Genomic DNA, 26,819 nt, shown 5'->3' with positions numbered 1-26,819 from the left:
CTTTCTTGGAAATATCCTCAAATATAAGCTGCTTGCAGGATGTCCTGATACGGGGACCCCAGCAGTCATCTGCAAAAGTGGGAAAACCCAGGAAACAAGTGTTCAATTATCCTGCAGTGCCTCCGCAGGAGAAATGAGGCATTACATGGTAAATATTGAAATCATTGAGCTGTCGTGCTTGGACCTTCAGCAATCATCTGTAATAATAGGTAAGGGAACACAAGTGTTGAATTGTCCTGCAGTGCCTCCAGAGGGTATTACATGGTGACTGGGGGAATGCATAGGCTGACTTTGTAGAGCAATCATATAATGGGTGAGGAAATGAGGCACTGCAAGGTAAATATTGAAATGATTGGACTGGTTATATACTACACACATGTGCTTGGATCCTTACTAATGATCTGCAATAGGCAGGGAAATCCAGGAAGCAATAGTGCAGTAATCCCGCATTGCCTCCACAGGGGAAATGGGGTATTACATGGTAACTATTAAAATTAAAGAGGTTATCCAACATTAGAAAAACAGAGGCAACATGACTCTTGTCTCCAGTTCAGGTGTGGTTTTCAACAAAGGGTGCCTTTACACAGAGAGATTTATCTGACAGATTTTTGAAGCCAAAGCCAGGAACAGACTATAAACAGATAACAGGTCATAAAGGAAAGGCTGAGATACTCATCTCTTTTAAAAATCCATTCCTGGCTTTGGCTTCAAAAATCTGTCAGATAAATCTCTCTGTGTAAAGGCTCCCTAAGCTCCATTCACTTTAATGGGACAGAATTGCACAGCCCCACCCAAACTGGAGACAAGAGAGGTGCTGTCTCTGGAAGAAAGTGGCCATGTTTTTCTAACACTGGATAACCCCTTTAAAATCAACTGTGTGCTCTGTGTAATATGCAGATGAACTCGGAGCTTCAGCACTGAGTAGTAAAATGATCATTGATAGATAGATAATAGACAGATGATTGATAGATAGATAGATAGATAGATAGATAGATAGATAGATAGATAATAGATAGATAGATAGATAAATAGATAGATTTATAGGAGATAGATAGATAGATAGATAGATAGATAGATAGATAGATAGATAGATAGATAGGAGATAGATAGATAGATAGATAGATAGATAAGAGATAGATAGATAGATAGATAGATAGATAGATAGATAGATAGATAAGAGATAGATAGATAGATAGATAGATAATAGATAGATAGGAGATAAATAGATAGATAGATAGATAGATTTATAGGAGATAGATAGATAGATAGATAGATAGGAGATAGATAGATAGATAGATAGATAGGGATAGTTCCTGTTTCCACACTCTTGATATATCTCATCATTTCCTGATATGTGGTGAAAAGAAGCGTGCGATCCACAGATGACAGTCCTCCCCGCTACGCCGGGCACCGCTTGCTCCGCGCCAATTAAAACCAACAGAAATCCTGGCGTTAGACTAAATAATAACGGTGATGTTTCATCTCCTGTGTGATAGATCATCTGCGCGGTGATGAACGTTCTAGAAAACATTTGTAAATCTCTGCTGTCAGCAATAAAAGAAGTTCTCAATTTCCGCTGGTAATTTACAGCTGTAAGGCGCAGCCTCTTCTGCCGCTAAATCTTCTGCATTTAACGTTTTGCGTGACAGACGGAGGCGACGGCCCTTTGTAGAAAAGTAAATATGATGAGAGGAGACGGAGTGATTCATGGGTCGCTGACGCCATCGTGAGGACACCAATCATACTGACACCAGGACCCCCTCTGTGATTAGCTGAAATAGAAGCCCGGTGACATTCATTGTTTATTGGAACTTTTTTCGGCTGAAAACCTTTAAAAAAGTTTTGGATTGTAAAAATCTAAAATAGCTAAAAGAGTATTCCCATCTCAGCTATTATAGTTACACTTGTAGGACTTGTCAAGAGAAATATTTTTGAAAATACATTCATTTACCGAACCTGTCTCCTTCTCCTGGTATGCTGCTCCCTTCCTCCCATTGTTGACATCTCGTTGTCTAGGTTACCAACCACCAATCTGCTCTAAAAGCAGTGGTCTGGATGAAGGCTGTGCTTGATAAACGGCTGATCTGAAATCTGCATTGTAGAAAAAGTGGGATAATAGTCCCTTTTTGTGATGGGTAGATACATGGATGCTGTCCGGGAATGCTGGGAGTTGTAGTTTTCCAACAGGTAGAGAGCCACGGTTCCAAGGTGATCATTGGTTCTGCATCAACTACAAAGCAGAGAATTGTACAACTGTACGAATCCCTAATATGTGCACTCCCCATGCGGCGGGAACATGGATCAGGTAATGTATGTTCCCAGCTGCGGGGGGTATCAATCTGCTGCGGAAACATTATGCGCGAATCTAGCCTCAAAGTATAACAACCAAGGGGTAGGTTCATCAAACATGGTGTAAAGTGAAACTGGCTCAGTTGCCCCTAGCAACCAATCAGATTCCACCTTTCATTCCTCACAGACTCTTTGGAAAATGAAAGGTGGAATCTGATTGGTTGCTAGGGGCAACTAAGCCACCATGTTTGATAAATCTCCCCCCAACTCTATATATAAGTATGGCTGACATATACCAGTCTGTGTGTGAGAGATCTGACTATGTCACGACTCTTCAGCTCTGTTACAGCACTGATTCCCATACCCGCAGTATAGGCCGGAATCCCTGTATAAGAGTGTCTCCTATATACAGTGAATGTAGTTTACTGTCCCCTATAATATTGGGGGAAATAAAACAAGCAGCATAAATTTCCCCTTTTTTTTTTGTAACTTATTTTATTTTTCGCCAAATATTTCTTTATTTTTCCGGATAAATCTCAGGCCCGGTGCGATGGTTTCCTCCGGCACCCTGCGTCCCCTCCCCCGGAGAGCAGGCACAATGTAGATGGATTGATCAGACTTGCCATCTGCATCATTGCGCGATTCAATAAATTGTCTTTTACTATATACACTTCATCCTGATCTGCTCAAACGGCACAATAAAACTGGGTTAGTGCCTGGCGCAGCTGTCATGGCGCCGTTAAACAAACTGCACACAAATTTTCTTGATTCACAGAATATGCTCCCGAAAAAGACAGGCGGAGAAAAGGGAAGAACACTGACAGCGAAGCGTTGTATAAAATAAAAAAGTGTGCCCCTTCTGAGTGATGAGGGAGAAGAGATGACAGTGGAGCGCTGCTGCCCCCTGCAGGATGAAAGGGTTACTGCACATCAGGATCCGGAGAACGCCATCTGTATTCTGGGCCGTGCTGAGAATGGATTGTAAAGTCTCGAGGGCCTCGTTTTATTTCCACCGTATTTATACTTTATTGATGATAGAACTACATTAAACGCGTCTCCTTTCTTTATGGTGAAAAGGAGAGAAATACAGCGTCAGAAGACTGGATATGATTAGGTGAACTAAGCCCCGACTAGGACACTAAGGACCCTTTAAGACGAGCTGACCGCTGCCAAGATATACGTATTATTTTATAGACTGGCTCTCATTTAAAGACTTGTACCTGGCTTCACTGTTAAAGGGGTTGTTCACAAAAAATATTTTCTTTCAAATCAACTGGTGCCAGAAAGTGCTAGAGATTTGTAAACTACTTCTGTTAAAAAATATCAAGTCTTCCAGTGCGTATCAGCTGCTGTATGTCCTGTAGGAAGTGGTGTATTATTTCTAGTCTGGAAAGCAGGAGAGGTTTTCTATGGGAATTTGCTGCTGCTCTGGACAGTTCCTGACATGGACAGGGGTGGCAGCAGAGAGCACTGTGTCAGACTAGAAAGAATATACCACTTCCTGCCGGATATACAGCAGCTGATAAGTACTTGAAAAATTGAGATTTTTTTTTTTTAATAGAAGTAAATTACAAATACCTGGCACTTTTTGGCTCCAGCTGATTTGAAATTTTTTTTTTTTTTGTGTGTGAACTACCCCTTTTAAGCTATTCGATTTGCCGATGAATGTCGACGCCTACTGTCTGCAGGGGAGTTATGCAAAAACTTTGCAACATTCCATGAAGTTGTTAAAAATGAATGCGTCTAAAAACAATGCATTACTCCTTAAAGGAAAACAAACAGCAAGTAAAGACGTCCCATACTGCTTACACAGCGCACAGTTATGTAAGCAGTGAGACGTTCCATACCTATATTGTAGTGGTCTGGGGCAGCTTCCCGAGCGGCCTAAGCTGTTCAGGAATCTGGGATGGGTGTAATAAAGAGTAGCTATATAATATATTTACATATAATAGAGTAAATATTTACTGTTTTTTTCCCCTTAGGCCTTATTCAGACGTCTTGTGATTGTGGATCCGACATCACGGATCAACCTATTGCCCATTCATTTCTATTGAGCTATTCACGTACTATTACACGTACTACGTACAGATCCGCAATCCGTACCGCAAAAAAATAGGACATGTCCTAGTACAGATTGTGATTGCGGTACTCATAATCAATAGAAGTCTATGGGATCCAGATGTCACATGTGTGACATCTGTGAAAAAAATGTGGATCAAATCTGAGCAAACTAGTTTTTTTTTTTTTTTTTACCAGTTCAACATTTATGTGGATACGGATGCAATTGCGGACCAGATTTCACAAATCACAGAGTACAAATAGAAAAACTTTATGCGGACCTAAAAAAGTCACTGAACCTGTGAATGCGGCCTAGGGCCCTATTCCACTGGCTGAGCAACGATTTAAACGAGCGCCGATCTGCTAGATCGGCGCTCGTTTACTGGGCCTATTCCACGGCCCCCGATGATCGTGAAACAAGGGCTGCAAGGACATCGTTAACGATGTCCTTGCAGCCCTTGTTTCATACATTACCTGTCCGGGCGCAGGTCTTCTTCTCCCGGTCCCGTTTCTGAACAGTGATTGGCTGAGCGGTCTGTAAGTTCAGACAGCCCCGCTCCGAAGCCGATGCTGCGAGGGACCGGGAGGAAGAAGAAGACCTGCGTCCGGACAGGTAATGGATGGTTCTGCTGAATTCGTCGGTCGCCGCTGCGCACCGCTGTTCAACCGTAGCGATGCGCTGGTGGTGAACGACGATTTTAGGTCTGAACCTAAATGAACGATCAGCCGATGACACGATCATCGGCTGATCGTTCTCTCTATTCCACCGAGCGAAAATCGACCGAATCGGGCCGATTCAGCCGATTATCCCTCCTGTGGAATAGGCCCCTTAGGCTGGGTTCACACTGTGTTCTTGCAATCCATTGTTTTTGCAATTTTATGCAAAAAAGGCATTAACAACAGATTGCATTTGTGTGCATCCGCTTTGATCTGTTCTTCCATCGGCTTCCAATATTAAAAAAAACACATTTTAGTCTATGTTAAAACAACGGCAATCGGCAACAACCGCTGTGATTATTACAAAACTTACGTAGTGTGAACACATAGTAAGATTCCCTTTGTTGCCAATAGCAACCAATCACAGCTCAGCTTTCATTTTACCACAGCAATACAGGAAGTGAAAGCTGAGCTGTGATTGGTTGCTATAGGCCACAGAAAAACTCAACAGCGGCATAAATCTCCCCCTATAAGTAAAATAAAAATTTTATTGAAATATATTTTTAGATGGTTAAAAAGTCTCAAGTAAAAAAAAAGATAAAAAGAAAAAAAATCCTATAGTGAAATATCTAGAGAGACCTGGACGCAAGAAGTCGAATGTCTCCCGGAGACACCTCAGAGCTTTCAGGGCAAATTATTTTTGGCCAAAAGAAGAGAAGACAAAGCTGTCTGCGGGCGCTCCTCTGGGGTATTTATAGGCCGATATTTTTTTTATCCCGTAACGGCAGAGCGGTAAAAATGATTTTATGTTGGGGACGCGGTTTCCTTCAGTAACATTTTTTTTCTCTTTTGTGGTATTAACCCGGAGACGTAAGATTGCCAATTTCCACGGCGGCTCAAGTTATCACCGCTTCTATATACAGAGGGAAAATCCGTAAAATAAATTCCATTGTGGAGCCGCTTTATATATGATCCCAGGTAGCGAATTATTATGGCAACTTTCCCAGAAACGGAAAAAGCAAAGGAACGCGGCACGAGCATCTCCCTGTATTGTGATAAAATAGAGCAAAGCGAGAGCGGAAATAAGAGCAAAGAAGGTGCAATACTATGGCGCCATTTTGATTCTGATATATTAAAGAGGTAGGCCCATTAATAGTATTAATGTGTGATCTCTGGGGGGTCCGACCACAATAGCCAGGCCTGATCTCTGTCAGCTCCATTGTGGTAAATAGAGCAGATTCTTCACAGACGCACTACATCTCCATTCACAAGGGACACTTATGCTGCGTTTACACGGAACGATAAGTCGCCTAATCGAACGATTAACGATTTCAAAGTAACAATGTGTTTTTTATAACGATCAGCGTTTAGACGCAATGATATATCGTTTGGAAAAATCATTAATGCGATCGGTTTCAGATTGCTTAAGCCCATCTCACACATAGGGTGAATCGGTGAAAGACTGTTTACACAAAGCCATCTGCGAATATTTAGCGGACGACCAACAATGATTTGAGAACATGTTGAAAGATCAAAATGAACGATTTCTCGCTTGTCACTTAATTGTTCGCTGTGTTTACATGAGCCGATTATCTCTCAAATGAGATCGTTATTGCGAAAATTCGAACGATAATCGGTCTGTGTAAACGCACTATTAGGGACATCCATTCTCTTGATCGGTAGGTATCCTGGTGGTCAGACCTCCAGGGATCACTTTAAAGGAGAAGTCCAGCAAGTATTGTATTGCCCCCAAAAGTTATACAAATCACCAATATACACTTATTACGGGAAATGCTTATAAAGTGTTTTTTTTTCCCTGCACTTACTACTGCATCAAGGCTTCACTTCCTGGATAATATGGTGACGTCACTTCCTGGATAACATGGTGATGTCACTTCCTGGATAACATGGTGATGTCACTTCCTGGATAACATGGTGATGTCACTTCCTGGATAACATGGTGAGGTCACGACCCGACTCCCAGAGCTGTGCGGGCTGTGGCTGCTGGAGAGGATGATGGCAGAGGGATGCTCAGAGTCCCCCTGCCATCATTCTCTCCAGCAGCCACAGCCCGCACAGCTCTGGGAGTCGGGTCGTGACATCACCATTTTATCCAGGAAGTGAAGCCTTGATGCAGCAGTAAGTGCAGGGAAAAAAGCACTTTATGTGCATGTCCCGTAATAAGTGTATATTGGGGATTTGTATAACTTTTGGGGGGCAATACAATACTTTAATAAAAATTTTCACCGGACTTCTCCTTTAACCACCAACATTAATCATTTATCATCAGATTCACATACTGGACGTTCTAATCACTTTCTGATTATCTGTCTGATGGTGTCCCGGACCACCATGGAACACTAGAAAGGTGGTCCCAAGCGTTAAAGGGGTTGTCCAGGGAAAAGTAACTCCACAGGATAGTGGACAAGTAAGAGATCCTGGGGGGTCTGACCTCTGTACCCTCTGCCGATCTCTGCATCGGGCCTCGGCTTCTTTGCTATGAAAAGAGCCACAGGTACGGCATGTGACCCGCGGCTCTATTAATTCCTATGGAGCCGATGGAAAGAGCCGAGTAAGCATTTCCCCACTTACTTGGCTCTTTCCAGTGGCTCCATAGGAATGAATAGAGCCGCGGGTCATGTGCCGCACCCACGGCACATCCATGGGATGGGTGTGGATCCCAGCCTGGTTATGTTCAGAAACGACACTGTCTGAACAGGTTCTGCAACCTGAATCTACAATGCTGCCCGCCTGGGATGGCACCAGGGTGGGCCTTGACTTGCCACCATAATAGGAGTCTGCATTAGGCCACGTTCCCAGTTTTTTTTGTTATACATCCATTCTTATAAAAGGCAATTTTTGACCTGTCCCCACCCATGGGTCATCTTGAGATATATTACATTGTACCATGGTCCATTAGGGGGTTAAAAAAAAACAAAACAATAGAAAGTATCATATTCTGAAATCTAAAAATATTTGACCTAACACTCTTTGCAGCTGTGTGTTTGCTACAATTGCATCCAGTCTAGACAGTCACCTATGATCTAACCCAGTGTCCCCCAACCTGTGGCTCTATAGCGGTTGCTGTCACAGCATGATGAGAATTGTGGTTTTACAACAGCTGCAGGTTGGGAATCACTGTTCTACATGTTACCTGCACTGATACATTGTAGCAGAAAATCAGGACAGAGATAAGAGCTGTTTGATGCATTTAGTGTACCGAGGATCATCTCTAAACCACAGGTGTCAAACCTGCTGCCCTCCAGCTGTTGCAAAACTACAATTCCCATCATGCCTGGAGAGCTAAAGCTTTAGCTAGACCTAGAGTCAGACTGTATGGTTTTCAGGCCATGAATGTCCCTATTCACTGACAGCAAGCAGGTGTAGAACAGTGAGGAATTAATAAGCCAAGATTGTTTCAGAACTTTCAAGGATTTGGCTTTATTCACCTTTATTCACACAGATGTAAGATTTCAGCAGGATGTGGGATTTCCATCTAGAACATGGCCGCCCTCCCCGTCAGCCCCTGTTCCCCAGCGGCAGGGGGGGGGGGGGCGCACAGTAAATAGAGAGGTTACAATGTTCCGATAACTCAGGAATGTGCCAGGTGCTGCCCAATCCATAACTTCCCCGTCTCCGGTTACCATGGCGACCTACAGTGATAGTATAATAATCTGACATTGGATGGAGCGCGGCCTCTTTCTTGCTACAACTTTTGCAGCTGCAGACCCTTTCATCTTAGCGCAAATTTCTGCACCGAGGCCGTAAAACATCTTCAAAGGGATCCCGGCGGCAAGGTAGCAGCTGCCTTCCATTATACTAGGCCGGAGCCTGGAATCCATAATCTCCCAGTAAAATGGAAACGTCCCCCCCACCTTCCCCCTGAATTAAAATCACCAGGGACTATAGGTCTAAGACCAGGACTACATGGAGATGGATTTCTGTCAGGTTAAGGGTTTCAGCCACGTCATCCCATTCCCTTCCCTCAATGGGATGCACGTCAGTCTTCACTTCTTGCATAATATTCATGAACCAGGAAGCTCAGGATGAGCATTGATTCAGACAGGAGAGCGTTAACGATGCATATTTTTGCGATTATCATTAACCTTTTATATGATATATTACACAAGGGATCAATGCAGGGTATTTTTGTCCATTCAACCTTATATCTAATGTACAAAGGCCTTTAAGAATTAAGTGAGGTCATCCATTTATTCCTGAACTCCTCTGAGAAGTCAATACAGATTTATGGGAAATTCTGCTGGTGGATCGCTGTACAGTATATTGTATTTAGACATGATTCTATAGCTTGGCGCCAATCCAGACACTTAATATAAAGAAAAGCTTACAGTCCTGAAACCACAAAACCGCAGCAAATCACAGATACTAAGGATACAATTATACTGAATATAGAACAGAGGAATCTACAAGAGAAACTGTAAGAAAGGAAAGGGAACTGAGGTCAAATGTACAGGAGACATAATATATATATATATACTTCACATCTCCTCCTATACACCCCATTACCTCAACTGTTCTCTCATCCCAAGCAGAAGAAAAGAAAGGAAATGTAAGGGAAGTGTATATTTTTTTTTTTTATTCAACTGCAATAATACTGCTCCTATATACAGGAATATAACTACTATAATAATGCTCCTATATACAGGAATATAACTACTATAATACTGCTCCTATATACAGGAATATAACTACTATAATACTGCTCCTATATACAAGAATATAACTACTATAATACTGCTCCTATATACAGGAATATAACTACTATAATACTGCTCTTATATACAAAAATATAACTACTACAATACTGCTCCTATATACAAGAATATAACTACTATAATACTGCTCCTATATACAAGAATATGACTACTATAATACTGTTCCCATATACAAGAATATAACTACTATAATACTGCTCCTATATACAAGAATATAACTACTATAATACTGCTCCTATATACAAGAATAAATAACTACTATAATACTGCTCCTATATGCAAGAATATAACTACTATAACACTGCTCCTATATACAAGAATATAACTACTATAATACTGCTCCTATATGCAAGAATATAACTACTATAACACTGCTCCTATATACAAGAATATAACTACTATAATACTGCTCCTATATACAGGAATATAACTACTATAATACTGCTCCTATATACAAGAATATAACTACTATAATACTGCTCCCTATATACAAGAATATAACTACTATAACACTGCTCCTATATACAAGAATATAACTACTATAATACTGCTCCTATATTCAAGAATATAACTACTATAATACTGCTCCTATATACAAGAATATAACTACTATAATACTGCCTCTATATACAAGAATATAACTACTATAATACTGCTCCTATATACAGGAATATAACTACTATAATACTGCTCCTATATACAAGAATATAACTACTATAATACTGCCCCTTATGTACAAGGATATAAGAACTATACTGCTGCTATGCATATGAATATACCGTATACGTCACATGGCATCTAGATTTGTTGAATCCCTTCACTTGCTGTGATGAGACAACATTGTGCTGTAACCCTGTTCACCTCTCGCCCGCAGCACAGCTCTTTTGTCCGGCACATAGAGGTTACATAACACACGCCGGGCTCTTCCCAGTCCGCGTTTGCGCTTCAGCGGTTTTCTTTGCCGTCTTCTATAACTGCACCGATATAAAAGCTGAGTCTTCATAAAACATAACTTGCCGTTTTTGATTATTTTACCCCCAATTAATTTTAATGATGTAAAGAATCCATAATCCGGCTTTAAAATGAGTCTCTGGGTTTATTATTACGGTGCAGCCAATAAAAGTGGTTTTAAAGGGCCACAACACCTAAAGTCATCAGCTTATAAAAGCGCAGCGGCGTCATAAAACAAGCTCCTAATATCACTTATACCTACGTAAAGAAATGTTACTCGAGGTGTGAAACATAGTAACATAGACAACACTGCAGTCATCTGCCTCCCAGCCTGACCTGGCTGATAACAGCGGACAATAGACCATAAAACTGCACAGCAATAGCTGTAAGTGAGATCCCACTGGGTTCATCCTTCCCTGCAGTCTCTGTCAGCCCTTGTGTTTCCCATCCTCTCCATTCCTGCTATAATTTACCTGCACTTATACTCAGCTATACACACTGCTGCTATAATGTGCCTGCACTTACACTCAGCTATACACACTGCTGCTATAATGTGCCTGCACTTACACTCAGCTATACACACTGCTGCTATAATGTGCCTGCACTTACACTCAGCTATACACACTGCTGCACACAAGCCTAATAAAGACATGATATATGGCGACATTCATTCAGACAAAAAATTCCTAAATATAAATGCTGAGCATGCACGTCTTCTCAACAGAAAAGGAAAAAGAAGCTCCAGTGACAGCTTATCTCCCTGAGAACAAAAGGATTGGACGTGTTAAAATCCAACCTGACAAATCTACCTGACAGCTGCCTTTGAGGGAGGGTGAGAAAGCCCCTCATATATTAGATAGCTGCTCCAACCACACTAGATTCAGCCTGAGTGGACTCAAGGTGCATTATAATAATAATAAAAAAAAAGCATACTCCCCTGCCCTGATTCCCTGCAACTGCAGTTCCAATGTTTTCCAGTCTCCGCTGCTTCCTCGGATGTGCTGTCCCTGCCGGTTTTAGAAAAGATCACCCCAGCCAATACAGCAGTACCGGCCAGATGATCTCTAGCGCCGCAGAGTTCTGATGCAGGCGCATCCATGCGCGCCCGCATCAGAACTCCCCACTGCACACTATGGAGCGTGTGCACTGACAGGGTTTTCTGCGGCCGCTATTCAATGAATAGCGGCTGTAGAAAACTGACCCTGTGTATACACTCCGGCCGGGATTCCCTCGGCCTGCAGCACAACGTAGGTTTCGTACCAATCACGGCCGTTGCAACAATGGCCGCGATTAGTACTGAACTTACGTTGTGTGAACATGGCCTTAAAATGTATTAATGCCACAGAGCTGGGATGAAACAGATCACACTGCAGGATAGTGATAGTGAGCCTGCATTATACGGGGAAGAAAATCTGGGAGTGCATCTTTAAGGCTACGTTCACACTATGGAATCCCCACAGAGACTTCAAGTGGATTCTGCCGGGCGGTCTCTGCTTGAAGTTCCACTCGTCCCATAGACTCAATGATATTTGCTGGTGGATTCAGCCTGTAATATTTTTGCGGGCCCTGTAAAATGTATGGACGTGTGAATGGGGCCATTCAAATGAATGGGTCTGCAGTTTGTGCCTAATTTCGTATCAATTACTGACAAAAATTGCATATGAGTGAATGCAGCCTTAGTTTTTCTTATGGTTGGCCCGGCCGCAGCACTCCGGAGTAATCCCAGAAGATGACAGAGCTCTGAAACACATGGCCGCCTGGTGGGAGTCCCATCGCCGGACCCCCATCTCCTTCCACAGATCAGGCAATAGGGATCTGGGAGCAGCGCAGTCTTGTCTGCAGACATTTTCCAGAAGGATCTTTCCTGGTAGTAAAGGAACAAATGATCCGTGTACCAGAAACAGATGTTCCGGGAGGCTCAGATAGACAGCCGTCTGCTGCGTCACCTCCAGAGCTGCGCTCAATTCCACCTTACTAGTTTCCTGTCTACAGGACAGTAATCAGGGAAAAATGCAGCGTGCCCCAGACGAGTGAGAGAAAGGAGCGCAGGAAACACACAGAAACAGGAGACCGGGGACTCTCATAGCTGCAGTGCTGTGTGTTGTGTAAGCAGTAAAAGAGTCCGCACATTTCCACCATTTATACCTGGGATGGGAACCTTCAGCCCTCCAGCTGTTACACAACTACAACTCCCATCATGCCTGAACAGCAAATTGTGGTTTTGCAACAGCCTGAGGGCCGTAGGTTCTCCATCCCTGATCACTGCTTGCTGTTAGAGATCACTGCTTGCTGTTAGAGATCACTGCTTGCTGTTAGAGATCACTGCTTGCCGTTAGAGATCACTACTTTCTGTTACAGATCACTGCTTGCTGATAGAGATCATTGCTTGCCATTATAAATCACTGCTTGCCGTTAGAGATCACTGCTTGCCGTTACAGATCACTGCTTGCTGTTGCAGATCACTGCTTGCTGTTAGAGATCACTGCTTGCCGTTGCAGATTACTGCTTGCCGTTAGAGATCACTGCTTGCCGTTAGAGATCACTGCTTGCCGTTACAGATCACTGCTTGCTGTTGCAGATCACTGCTTGCTGTTAGAGATCACTGCTTGCTGTTGCAGATCACTGCTTGCTGTTAGAAATCACTGCTTGCTGTTAGAGATCACTGCTTGCTGTTAGAGATCACTAGTTTCTGTTACAGATCACTGCTTGCTGTTAGAGATCATTGCTTGCCATTATAAATCACTGCTTGCCGTTAGAGATCACTGCTTGCTGTTGCAGATCACTGCTTGCCGTTAGAGATGTCTGTCATTACAGATCACTGCTTGCCGTTAGAGATCACTGCTTGCTGTTAGAGATCACTGCTTGCTTACCATTACAGATTACTGCTTTCTGTTAGAGATCACTGCTTGCTTACTGTTACAGATTACTGCTTGCTGTTAGAGATCACTGCTTGCTTACAGTTACAGATCACTGCTTGCCGTTAGAGATCACTGCTTGCCGTTAGAGATCACTGCTTGCTGTTGCAGATCACTGCTTGCCGTTACAGATGACTGACTGTCATTACAGATCACTGCTTGCTGTTAGAGATCACTGCTTGCTGTTACAGATCACTGCTTGCTTACTGTTACAGATTACTGCTTGCCGTTACAGATCACTGCTTGCTGTTAGAGATCATTGCTTGCCATTATAGATCACTGCTTGCCGTTACAGATCACTGACTGTCATTACAGATCACTGCTTGCCGTTAGAGATCACTGCTTGCTGTTATAGATCACTGCCTGCTGTTAGAGATCGCTGCTTGCTGTTAGAGATCACTGCTTGCCATTCTAGATTACTGCTTACCGTTAGAGATCACTGCTTGCTGTTGCAGATCACTGCTTGCTGTTGCAGATCACTGCTTGCCGTTACAGATCACTGCTTGCCGTTACGGATCACTGCTTGCCGTTAGAGATCACTGCTTGCCGTTACAGATCACTGCTTGCTATTAGAGATCACTGCTTGCCGTTACAGATCACTGCTTTCTGTTAGAGATCACTGCTTGCTTACTGTTACAGATTACTGCTTGCTGTTAGAGATCACTGCTTGCTTACCGTTACAGATCACTGCTTGCCGTTAGAGATCACTGCTTGCTGTTGCAGATCACTGCTTGCCGTTACAGATGACTGACTGTCATTACAGATCACTGCTTGCTGTTAGAGATCACTGCTTGCTGTTACAGATCACTGCTTGCTGTTAGAGATCACTGCTTGCTTACTGTTACAGATTACTTCTTGCCGTTACAGATCACTGCTTGCTGTTAGAGATCATTGCTTGCCATTATAGATCACTGCTTGCCGTTACAGGTCACTGACTGTCATTACAGATCACTGCTTGCCGTTAGAGATCACTGCCTGCTGTTAGAGATCGCTGCTTGCTGTTAGAGATCACTGCTTGCCATTCTAGATTACTGCTTACCGTTAGAGATCACTGCTTGCCGTTACAGATCACTGCTTGCCGTTAGAGATCACTGCCTGCTGTTAGAGATCGCTGCTTGCTGTTAGAGATCACTGCTTGCCATTCTAGATTACTGCTTATCGTTAGAGATCACTGCTTGCTGTTACATATCACTGCTTGCTGTTACAGATCACTGCTTGCCGTTACAGATCACTGCTTGCCGTTACAGATCACTGCTTCCTGTTAAAGATCACTCCTGCTGTTACAAATCACTGCTTGCTGTTACAGATCACTGCTTGCTGTTACAGATCACTGCTTGCTGTTAGAGAGTGGAAACATTCTTACCTCCATCCAGATGCTGAAATCCTGCACAGATGAGAGTGTGATACAATACAATCCGGTGTAGGCAATGCTCTGTGAGCAGCAGCAGAACAAAGCTTCTTTTTATTATCCTGATAGTTTGTTACAATGTACTGTATCACCGAAACGTTTCGCTCATGGCTGCTTGTCGGAGTGTTTCCTCTGTACAGAATTTTAGTGGAAAGTTTCCATTCATTGGAACACAAATTAGAAAGAGGCAGAACATCTCCCCCTAATTCTGTACAGAGTGGTGGCGAGCAAGGGGTTAAGTCGGATATCTGCCGCCACATCTGGGGCCCAGACACGTAATGTGGTTACACAGAACACTGTCCCCTCGTGTAGTAACATCTCTGCCCTGGTGACTGCAACCAGAGTGTCAGGAAACACGTCGGGGAAGAATTACCAGATTACATGATCAGAGGGGTCCTGACCACAGGGGGGGAGGGGGGCCGACAGGGGGCGATGTGTAGTAATATAGGGGGCGCTGTGACCAGCAGTAATATTGGGGGCGCTGTGACCAGCTGTAATATAGGGGGCGCTGTGACCAGCAGTAATATAGGGGGCGCTGTGACCAGCAGTAATATAGGGGGCGCTGTGATCAGCAGTTATATTGGGGGCGCTGTGACCAGCAGTAACATAGGGGGCGCTGTGACCAGCAGTAATATAGGGGACGCTGTGACCAGCAGTAATATAGGGGGCGCTGTGACCAGCTGTAATATAGGGGGCGCTGTGACCAGCTGTAATATAGGGGGCGCTGTGACCAGCAGTAATATAGGGGGCACTGTGACCAGCTGTAATATAGGGGGCGCTGTGACCAGCAGTAATATAGGGGGCAGTGTGACCAGCTGTAATATAGGGGGCGCTGTGACCAGCAGTAATATAGGGGACGCTGTGACCAGCAGTAATATAGGGGGCGCTGTGACCAGCTGTAATATACGGGGAGCTGTGACCAGCAGTAATATAGGGGGCGCTGTGACCAGCTGTCATATAGGGGGCGCAGTGACCTGCTGTAATATAGGGGGCGCTGTGATCAGCTGTAATATAGGGGGCGCTGTGACCAGCAGTAATATAGGGGGCGCTGTGACCAGCAGTAATATAGGGGGCGCTGTGACCAGCAGTAATATAGGGGGCAGTGTGACCAGCTGTAATATAGGGGACACAGTGACCAGCTGTAATATAGGGGGCGCTGTGACCAGCTGTAATATAGGGGGGCGCTGTGACCAGCAGTAATATAGGGGGCGCTGTGACCAGCTGTAATATAGGGGGCGCAGTGACCAGCAGTAATATAGGGGGCACTGTGACCAGCAGTAATATAGGGGGCGCTGTGACCAGCAGTAATATAGGGGGCGCTGTGACCATCAGTAATATAGGGGGCGCTGTGACCAGCAGTAATATAGGGGGCGCTGTGACCAGCAGTAATATAGGGGGCGCTGTGACCAGCAGTAATATAGGGGGCGCAGTGACCAGCTGTAATATAGGGGGCGCTGTGACCAGCTGTAATATAGGGGGCGCTGTGACCAGCAGTAATATAGGGGGCGCAGTGACCAGCTGTAATATAGGGGGCGCTGTGACCAGCTGTAATATAGGGGGCGCTGTGACCAGCTGTACACTTCCTAACAGGATTCCATACAGATCACAGCTGGTCAGCAGAGGTGTCAGTAGGGAACCCCTCTGAACAGCTTACTGTGACCCTTCTAACAAGCAGAGAACCCCTTTAAGTTTAGGGTTCCTTTGAACTAGTAATTCCCAGAGTCCAGATTCTTCCCATTTGTTTTGCTATAACTGAGTGATTGGGTCTGATCCTCGATGCCAGGACGGATGACATCATCGGCTCCGGATTCCATGACTCGGCTTATTTTCTGTTTATGTTTTCACGCTGAACTGGGATTTCATTAAAATTCCTGATATATCCGATACAACAGCGGGAGCGAGACCAAGAAGATGGGAGCACGGGGGAGGGGGGGGGGCAGTATGGAGGGTCACAGCGGGGGGGGGGGGGGGGGGGGGGCAGTATGGAGGGTCACAGCCGGGGGGGGGGGGGGACATTGCAGGAACACTACAACCATATAGTAATAGTGATTAAAAGATACTTTGTTCCATTGTTTATGTTGTTGTTTTGTTGTATCGGTTATATTTTTTTATGTTGTTGTTGTTGTATTGGTTATATTTTGTTGTATTGGTTATATTTTTTATGTTGTTGTATTTGTTATATTTTTTTATGTTGTTGTTTTGTTGTCTTGATTATATTTTTAGACGCTTTATTGGGTAAAAATTTAAAGCTACATAAGAAAATTACGATTTCCAGCCAAATTGTCGATTAAAGATAGACAGGAGAAGGCACAACAGGCGCTGAGAGCGGAGGAAGGATACCGCAGCATGAAACTAAAGATAGAAAGCAAATTTTTTTATATATATCCTGCTGTTTTTGTTTCTTTTTTTTTTGTTCTCCTGTTTATACTTTGTCAACAATGTAGGAAAGTTACCGATGGATCTGATTATACCTGAGGAAGGTTTTACCACTTTAAAGGGGAACTCTGGCTAAAAACTTTTTCTTTCAAATTAACTGGTTTCAGAAAGTTATACAGATTTGTAAATTACATGTATTTAAAAACTCTTCCAGTACCTATCAGTTGCTGTATGTTCTGCAGGAAGTGGTATATTCTTTCCAGTCTGACACAGTGCTCCCTGCTGCCACCTCTGTCCATGTCAGGAACTGTCCAGAGCAGGAAAGGTTTTCTATGGACAGTTCCTGACATGGACAGAGGTGGCAGCAGAGAGCACTGTGTCAGACTGGGAAGAATACACCACTTTCTGCAGGACATACAGCAGCTAATAAGTACTGGAAGAGTTTTTAAATACATGTAATTTACAAATCTGTATAACTTTCTGAAACCAATTAATTTGAAAGAAAATCATTTTCGCCAGAATATCCCTTTAGGGTATAAACCCACACACCGTATATGCAGCGTATTTACTGCTGCGATACGCAGCAAACTCGCAGCAAAATCGCAGCAAAATCGCAACAGATTAGATCTAAATAACTGAACACAGCATCAAATCTGTACCAACAAATCTGCTGCGTATTTGTTGCATATCTGCTGCATATACGGTGTGTGGGTTTATACCCTTAGGGTACAAACCCACACACCGTATACACAGCAGATACGCAACAAATACGCAGCAAATACGCAGCAGATTTGTTGGTACAGATTTGATGCTGTGTTCAGTTATTTAGATATAATCTGCTGCGTTTTTGCTGCGTATTTGCTGCGTATCGCAGCAGTAAATACGCTGCTTATACGGTGTGTGGGTTTATACCCTTAAAGATTCTTATAGACGCATGCCCAATCTAACTGATCAATGTTTGTTTCTTCAGCCCCTTATAAGACTCAGGGATTTTGCTGTCAGGGTAACGAGCAATTGCTGGGTCATTCATGGATCCCCTGACTTAGGGCCCTATTCCACTGGACGATTATCGTTTGCATATCATTAACGATTAACGATCGCAAACGACCACTATTGCGAAAGACCTGAAAACGTTCACTCATTTCCATTGAACGATAATCGTTACTTATGATCGTAATTGCGATCGTTTTTTCTTCGCTATTTATTCGCTATTGCATTCGTATCTATTGCGAACGACCGAACGATGTCTTAGGGCCCTATTCCACTGGACGATTATCGTTCAGATTATCGTTAAATCGTTCGAATCTAAACGATAATCGTTCGGTTGAAATGCAGTTAACGATTAACGACCGAACGAGAAATCGTTGATCGCTTTATAAGACCTGGACCTATTTTTATCGTTGCTCGTTCGCAAATCGTTCGCGTTGAATAAGGGCCCTATTCCACGGGACGATTATCGTTCAGATTATCGTTAAATCGTTCGAATCTGAACGATAATCGTTCGGTTGAAATGCAGTTAACGATTAACGACCGAACGAGAAATCGTTGATCGTTTAATAAGACCTGGACCTATTTTTATCGTTGCTCGTTCGCAAATCGTTCGCATTGAATAAGACATCGTTCGGTCGTTCTCAATAGATACGAACGCAATAGCGAATAAATAGCGAAGAGAAACGATCGCAATTACGATCATAAGTAACGATTATCGTTCCATGGAAATGAGTGAACGTTTTCAGGTCTTTCGCAATAGCGGTCGTTTGAGATCGTTAATCGTTAACGATTATCCAAACGATAATCGTCCCGTGGAATAGGGCCCTAAGACATCGTTCGGTCGTTCGCAATAGATACGAATGCAATAGCGAATAAATAGCGAAGAAAAAACGATCGCAATTACGATCATAAGTAACGATTATCGTTCAATGGAAATGAGTGAACGTTTTCAGGTCTTTCGCAATAGTGGTCGTTTGCGATCGTTAATCGTTAATGATATGCAAACGATAATCGTCCAGTGGAATAGGGCCCTTATTCAACGCGAACGATTTGCGAACGAGCAACGATAAAAATAGGTCCAGGTCTTATAAAGCGATCAACGATTTCTCGTTCGGTCGTTAATCGTTAACTGCATTTCAACCGAACGATTATCGTTTAGATTCGAACGATTTAACGATAATCTGAACGATAATCGTCCAGTGGAATAGGGCCCTTACAAATTCTCTGTTTGTACCAACTATGCAACATGTCATAGAGACAAGTCAAGTCAAGAGTATTGATGGGTCAGGGCTGGTGGGCGGGGGGAGCAGAGCTACACCCAATTTTTACAATGAGAGGGGAGAAGTTCTCAGCTAAGAGATTCCCTTTCCATTACTCTCCTTAGTCATAGACTCATTCTAGTGATCGGTGAGGATCTGATCTCCCAGACCCCAACTGCTCAAAATGTCTGACGTGTCTCTATGGCATGAAAGGGTTTTTAAAGGGGTGCTCCCTTCTTAACAAGTTATACTCATTCACAATATCCACAGGATAGAGCATAACAAACAGATCACTGACTGCTGCCCCCCCCCCAGTAATCCTTAGAACCCCAAATACAAGTGGAGTACCCGGATACTGCAGGCTTACAGAGGACCGTGTATCCAGAAGAAGTGATTATGAGAGGGGGTTTGATCCCAGCACTGAATATGTTAACTCGGGGGTGTTGCGGATGAGTACTACGCATGTGGTACACCAAGATGTCTGACCCCCTGAAGAACATTACTTCTACATCAAGGTATGGGAAGGGGTTAAAGGGTAACTACAGGATGCGGGGGACAAGGACGATAACATGTTACCCTCATAAGATCTATGACAACGTTTCATACACTCAGTATCCCAAACAATGACACTGACGGGGCCCTTTAAGAAGATTCACATGGAAACTGATGGTAAGCTCCTCCCCGTCACACTTTATTGCGATGGCTTCTTCCATAATCCTTAACCTTTCATTCAACTTTCTAAGAAACCAAATGTCTGCAGAGAAAAGAGGCTTATCCCTGCTCCCGGCACTCATCCAACACATCCTATTTATATGCCATATACTGGATGGCTTCTTAAAGGGACAGTACACTTAATGGGGGGCTCCACTCTGACCAGTCTTTACTATTAAGCAAGTTCTTCAATGATGAGTCCGACTAGTTAGGACGACAATTATACGCCTCTATCTCCATTTGCTGTGGGGCTGAATAGAATCTATTGTTCTCTTTTATCAGCCATACTGTGGGCGGCTGTAGTGTTGATCAATGGGATTACTGACAGACTACAGAAATCCTGCGATCACTATTCTATGTCACATACTCATACACTGAGCTCACACTCACCTCTCATACACTGAGCTCACAATAATCTCTTATACACTAAGCTCACACTCACCTCTCATACACTGAGCTCACACTCACTTCTCATACACTGAGCTCACAATAATCTCTTATACACTAAGCTCACACTCACCTCTCATACACTGAGCTCACACTCACCTCTCATACACTGAGCTCACACTCACTTCTCATACACTGAGCTCACAATAATCTCTTATACACTAAGCTCACACTCACCTCTCATACACTGAGCTCACACTCACTTCTCATACACTGAGCTCACAATAATCTCTTATACACTAAGCTCACACTCACCTCTCATACACTGAGCTCACACTCACTTCTCATTCACTGAGCTCACACTCACTTCTCATACACTGAGCTCACAATAATCTCTTATACACTAAGCTCACACTCACCTCTCATACACTGAGCTCACACTCACTTCTCATACACTGAGCTCACACTCACTTCTCATACACTGAGCTCACACTCACTTCTTATACACTGAGCTCACACTCACTTCTCATACACTGAGCTCACACTCACTTCTCATACACTGAGCTCACAATAATCTCTTATACACTAAGCTCACACTCACCTCTCATACACTAAGCTCACAATATTGTCTTAGGGTCCTATTACATGGGCAAATGGGGGCCCGATAATAACAGTAAACGAGTGCCGATCTGCTAGATCATTGCTCGTTTACTGGGCCTGTTACACGGCTTGATAATCGTTTTACAACGGCTGTACGGACATCGTTACCGATGTCCTTGCAGCCCTTGCTAAATTGGCATAATTTACCTATCCATGGTCCAGGGCTCCTCTTGCTCTTCTTCTCACTGGATCCCGGCCTGTGATTGGCTGAGCGGCCTGTCAGCTTTGACAGGCCGCTCTGAAGCTGCAGCGCGCGGGAGCCGGGGAGAAGAGGAGCAGGAGGAGCGCTGGACCCGGCATAGGTAAAGTATTTATTTTGCAAATCGTCAGCCGCTGGCTGCGCACCGCTATTACACGTAGCGGTGCGTGGTCGGTGGCTGACGATTATAGGTCAGAACCTATATCAACAATCAGCCGATGACAACGATAATCGGCTGATCATTGTGTTTATTACACAGAACAATAATCGGCCGGATAGGACTCGGACGATTATCGTTCTGTGTAATAGTACCCTTATACATGGAGCTCACGCTCACCTCTCATTCACTGAGCTCACAATAATCTCTCATACACTGAGGTCACACTCAGCTATTATACACTTCTCTTACAATAATCTCTCATACACTGAGGTCACACTCAGCTATTATACACTTCTCTTACAATAATCTCTCATACACTGAGGTCACACTCACCCCTTATACACTTCTCACAATAATCTCTCATACACTGAGGTCACACTCACCTTTTATACACTGAGGTCACACTCACCTCTCATACACTGAGCTCACAATCATCTCTTACACACAGAGCTCACACTCAGCTCTCATACACTGAGCTCACACTGATTTCTTATACACTGAGGTGACACTCACCTCTCATACAGTGAGCTCACACTTACCTCTCATACACTGAGGTCACACTCACCTTTCATACACTCAGTTCACACTCACCACTCATACACTGAACTTACACTCACCTTACATTTACTGAGTTTATCCCACCTCTCATACTGTCATCTTACAGTCACTTCGGACATACCCAGCTTACACCCACCTATCATACACTTACTTTTTAAACTCTCAGCTCACGCTCAGCTTACACTTACTTGTCATACACTCACCTCTCATATATTCAGCTTACACTTACTTGTCATACACTCACCTCTCATATATTCAGCTTACACTTACTTGTCATACACTCACCTCTCATATATTCAGCTTACACTTACTTGTCATACACTCACCTCCCATATATTCAGCTTACACTTACTTGTCATACACTCACCTCTCATATATTCAGCTTACACTTACTTGTCATACACTCACCTCTCATATATTCAGCTTACACTTACTTGTCATACACTCACCTCTCATATATTCAGCTTACACTTACTTGTCATACACTCACCTCTCATATATTCAGCTTACACTTACTTGTCATATACTCACCTCTCATACACTCAGCTTACACTTAGTTGTCATACACTCACCTCTCATATATTCAGCTTACACTTACTTGTCATACACTCACCTCTCATATATTCAGCTTACACTTACTTGTCATATACTCACCTCTCATACACTCAGCTTACACTTAGTTGTCATACACTCACCTCTCATATATTCAGCTTACACTTACTTGTCATACACTCACCTCTCATACATTCAGTTTACACTTACTTGTCATACACTAAGCTTACACTCACATCTTATAGCCTCAGCTTACATTTACCTGCACTCAGTTCATTCTCACCTCTCATACTTTCAGCTCCCACCCACCCTTAACATACACTTACCTCCCCTACTCTAAGCTCATACTTATTTCTCATACACTTAGTTTAGTCTTGGGCCGAGTGCACATGGGCAGAACTCACACCGGTGCCAGGTGTTTCTCTGAGCCGCAGTCAGTGCAAGTCGGAGCATTCCTGTCACCTATTGATTTCAGTGGGAGATTCAGAGCGTAACCGGATGGAAAAGAAGGAACACGTCCCTTCTCCTCTGCACAGTTCCCACTGAAATCAATGGAGGGGAAGGTTTTCATGTGGTTTTAATGCAGGAATTTTAAATAAGTTTTAAATCATCATACTGAGAAATAGCGCCATACCTTGCCCAGACATAATAGTGCCATACACTAACTTATAGTGCACCATGAGAAAGTTTCACACAAGATTGTGCAAATCCGTTGCGGATCTACTGCTGCACAGATATATGGTGCAGCGGTGACTCAGTGTGAACACGGTCCTGCATCACATGGAGTCCAGGATTGTTCTGCACAGTGGCTCAGGATCATACACTGTGTCTATAATCACCTCTCATACACTCAGCTCACACTCGCCTACAAATATCTCAACTTACATCTCATACACTGACATTTGCCTCTCACACATGCCCAGTCCACACTCACCTACATTCTGCTTACACTATTAATTCTTAGCTCACACCCACTCCTCTTACACTTATTTCTTGTGTTTTCAGCTCACACTTCTGCTATTCTCATCTCACACCTTAGCTACGCCTCTCCAACTATCGGTTCACACTCACCTCTTTGCACTCAGCTCACACTTACTACTCACACTGAGCTGATTATGTCATCTCAAATACTTGACGTCTCAGGTCCGATCTAAGCGGAATCTAAGCGGACTTGAAACGGATCCTCCTTCACTGAGTGGCTGAGCGGACCTGAGACGTCACGTCTCGGGCCCGCGTCAGACACCAGGAACCGTCCGGGAACCGGGCACCGGAGCGCCGCTCGCCTCCCAGTTATACACTCATGTACTTACCTTCCAAACTCTCACCTCACACCCACCTCTCACTCACACTCTCAGCTCACATATCACATTCACCTCTTACTCATAGACTCTTAGCTCACACTCACCTCTCACTCATACACTCACAGCTCACACTCACCTCTCACTCACACACTCTCAGCTCACATTCACCTCTGACTCATACACTTCTAGCTCACACTCACCTCTCACTCATACACTCCTAGCTCACACATCACACTCCCCTCTCACTCATACATTCTAAGCTCGCACTCACTTCTCACTCATACACTCTCAGCTCGCACTCACTTCTCACTCATACACTCCCAGATCACACTCACCTCTCAAATACACTCTTAGCTCACACTTACCTCTCACTCATACACTCTCAGCTCACACTCACCTCTCATTAACTCCCAGCTCACACTCACCCCTCACTCTCAGCTCACACTCACCTCTCACTCATACACTCTCAGCCCACACTCACCTCTCATACACTCCCAGCTCACACTCACCCCTCACTCTCAGCTCACACTCACCTCTCACTCACACACTCTCAGCTCATACTCACCTCTCATACACTCCCAGCTCACACTCACCTCTCACTCATACACTCACAGCTCACACTCACCTCTCACTCACACACTCTCAGCTCACATTCACCTCTGACTCATACACTCCTAGCTCACACTCACCTCTCACTCATACACTCCTAGCTCACACTGACCTCTCACTCCTACACTCTCAGCTCACACATCACACTCCCCTCTCACTCATACATTCTAAGCTCGCACTCACTTCTCACTCATACACTCTCAGCTCGCACTCACTTCTCACTCATACACTCCCAGATCACACTCACCTCTCAAATACACTCTTAGCTCACACTTACCTCTCACTCATACACTCTCAGCTCACACTCACCTCTCATTAACTCCCAGCTCACACTCACCCCTCACTCTCAGCTCACACTCACCTCTCACTCATACACTCTCAGCTCACACTCACCTCTCATACACTCCCAGCTCACACTCACCCCTCACTCTCAGCTCACACTCACCTCTCACTCACACACTCTCAGCTCATACTCACCTCTCATACACTCCCAGCTCACATTCACCTCTCATACACTCCCAGCTCACACTCACCTCTCACTCATACACTCTCAGCTCACACTCACCTCTCATACACTCCCAGCTCACACTCACCCCTCACTCACCTCTCACTCACACACTCTCAGCTCATACTCACCTCTCATCCACTCCCAGCTCACACTCACCTCTCATACACTCCCAGCTCACACTCACCTCTCACTTACACACTCACACTCACCTCTCATACACTCTCAGCTCACACTCACCTCTCATACACTCCCAGCTCACACTCACCTCTCATCCACTCTCAGCTCACCCTCACCTCTCATACACTCCCAGCTCACACTCACCTCTCACTCATACACTCCCAGCTCACACTCACCTCTCATACACTCCCAGCTCACACTCACCTCTCATACACTCCCAGCTCACACTCACCTCTCATACACTCTCACCTCCCCCTCTGATCCGGCACTCACCCTCGCCTGTGTCCCGCTGCTCCCTCCGTCCCTCCTGCCCTTCATCCCCAGCATCCCGCAGGACAGAGCGGGCAGAGCGCCCCGCAGTCCCCGTCCCCTCCCCGGTTCCCTATAACAAAGCCGGGGCTCTTACCTTGAGGATGCCGGCCATGTCCTCGCCTTCCCCGTACTCCTCCCCGCGGGATCAGGCGGTCGCTCCTTCCAGCTCAGCCCCAGCCGCGGCCATCCGTGCAGCCCGGGTACCGAGCTCCTGCTTCCCGGCTGCCGCGCCACCTCCTCCCCGCAGTGAGAGCCAGTGGCCCGGAGCCAGCGCGGCGCCTCCCCCGGTCACATGGGGCTCGGGCTGGGGGGTCGCAGCATCATCGTCTGCGGGGGATGGAGGCCGGTGAGCGGGGACAGGAGGCCGGCGGCCCCGGTGTATACAGTATATACTATACACAGTGTATACATCAGCCGTATATACAGCATATATACTATATACACACTGTATATATCACTGCTACCGGACCGACCCCGGTGTATACAGTATATACTATACACAGTGTATACATCAGCCGTATATACAGCATATATACTATATATACACACTGTATATATCACTGCTGCCGGACCGACCCCGGTGTATACAGTATATACTATACACACTGTATATATCACTGCTGCCGGACCGACCCGGTGTATACAGTTTATACTATACACAGTGTATACATCAGCCGTATATACAGCATATATACTATATTATATACACACTGTATACATCATCAGTACATGCAACATATATACTATATACACAATGTATATATCACTGCTGCCGGACCGACCCCAGTGTATGCAGTATATACTATACACAGTGTATACATCACCAGTATATACAGAATATACTATATACACAATGTATAAATCACTGCTACCGGACTGACCCCGGGATATATAGTATATACTATACACAATGTATACATCACCAGTGCATGCAACTGGTGGGGCACACAGGGAGTCTATATACTGGGGGAACACACAGGGGTCTATATACTACTGGTGGGGCACACAGGGGGTCTATATACTACTGGGCGAACACACAGGAGTCT

The 26,819-nt window shown here is 44.4% G+C and overlaps 1 protein-coding gene across 3 annotated transcripts in view; it reads right to left on the bottom strand.

Moving 5' to 3' along the window:
- Window positions 1-26,022, bottom strand: part of ST6GALNAC3 (ST6 N-acetylgalactosaminide alpha-2,6-sialyltransferase 3) — a 210,845-nt gene extending 184,823 nt beyond the window's left edge. For all 3 annotated transcript variants that reach the window (XM_069981471.1, XM_069981472.1, XM_069981473.1), the window contains exon 1: window positions 25,868-26,022. In XM_069981471.1, coding sequence (XP_069837572.1) covers window positions 25,868-25,885 — 18 coding nt within the window. In that variant the 5' untranslated portion in view covers window positions 25,886-26,022. The remainder of the gene's footprint in view (window positions 1-25,867) is intronic.
- Between the last annotated feature and the right edge of the window lie 797 nt (window positions 26,023-26,819).

Source organism: Dendropsophus ebraccatus, chromosome 8, assembly GCF_027789765.1.
Source record: "Dendropsophus ebraccatus isolate aDenEbr1 chromosome 8, aDenEbr1.pat, whole genome shotgun sequence".
Taxonomy (NCBI): Eukaryota; Metazoa; Chordata; class Amphibia; order Anura; family Hylidae; genus Dendropsophus; species Dendropsophus ebraccatus.
The sequence above is the reverse complement of the archived record's forward strand: the minus strand, read 5'-3'. Positions and strand labels throughout refer to the sequence as shown.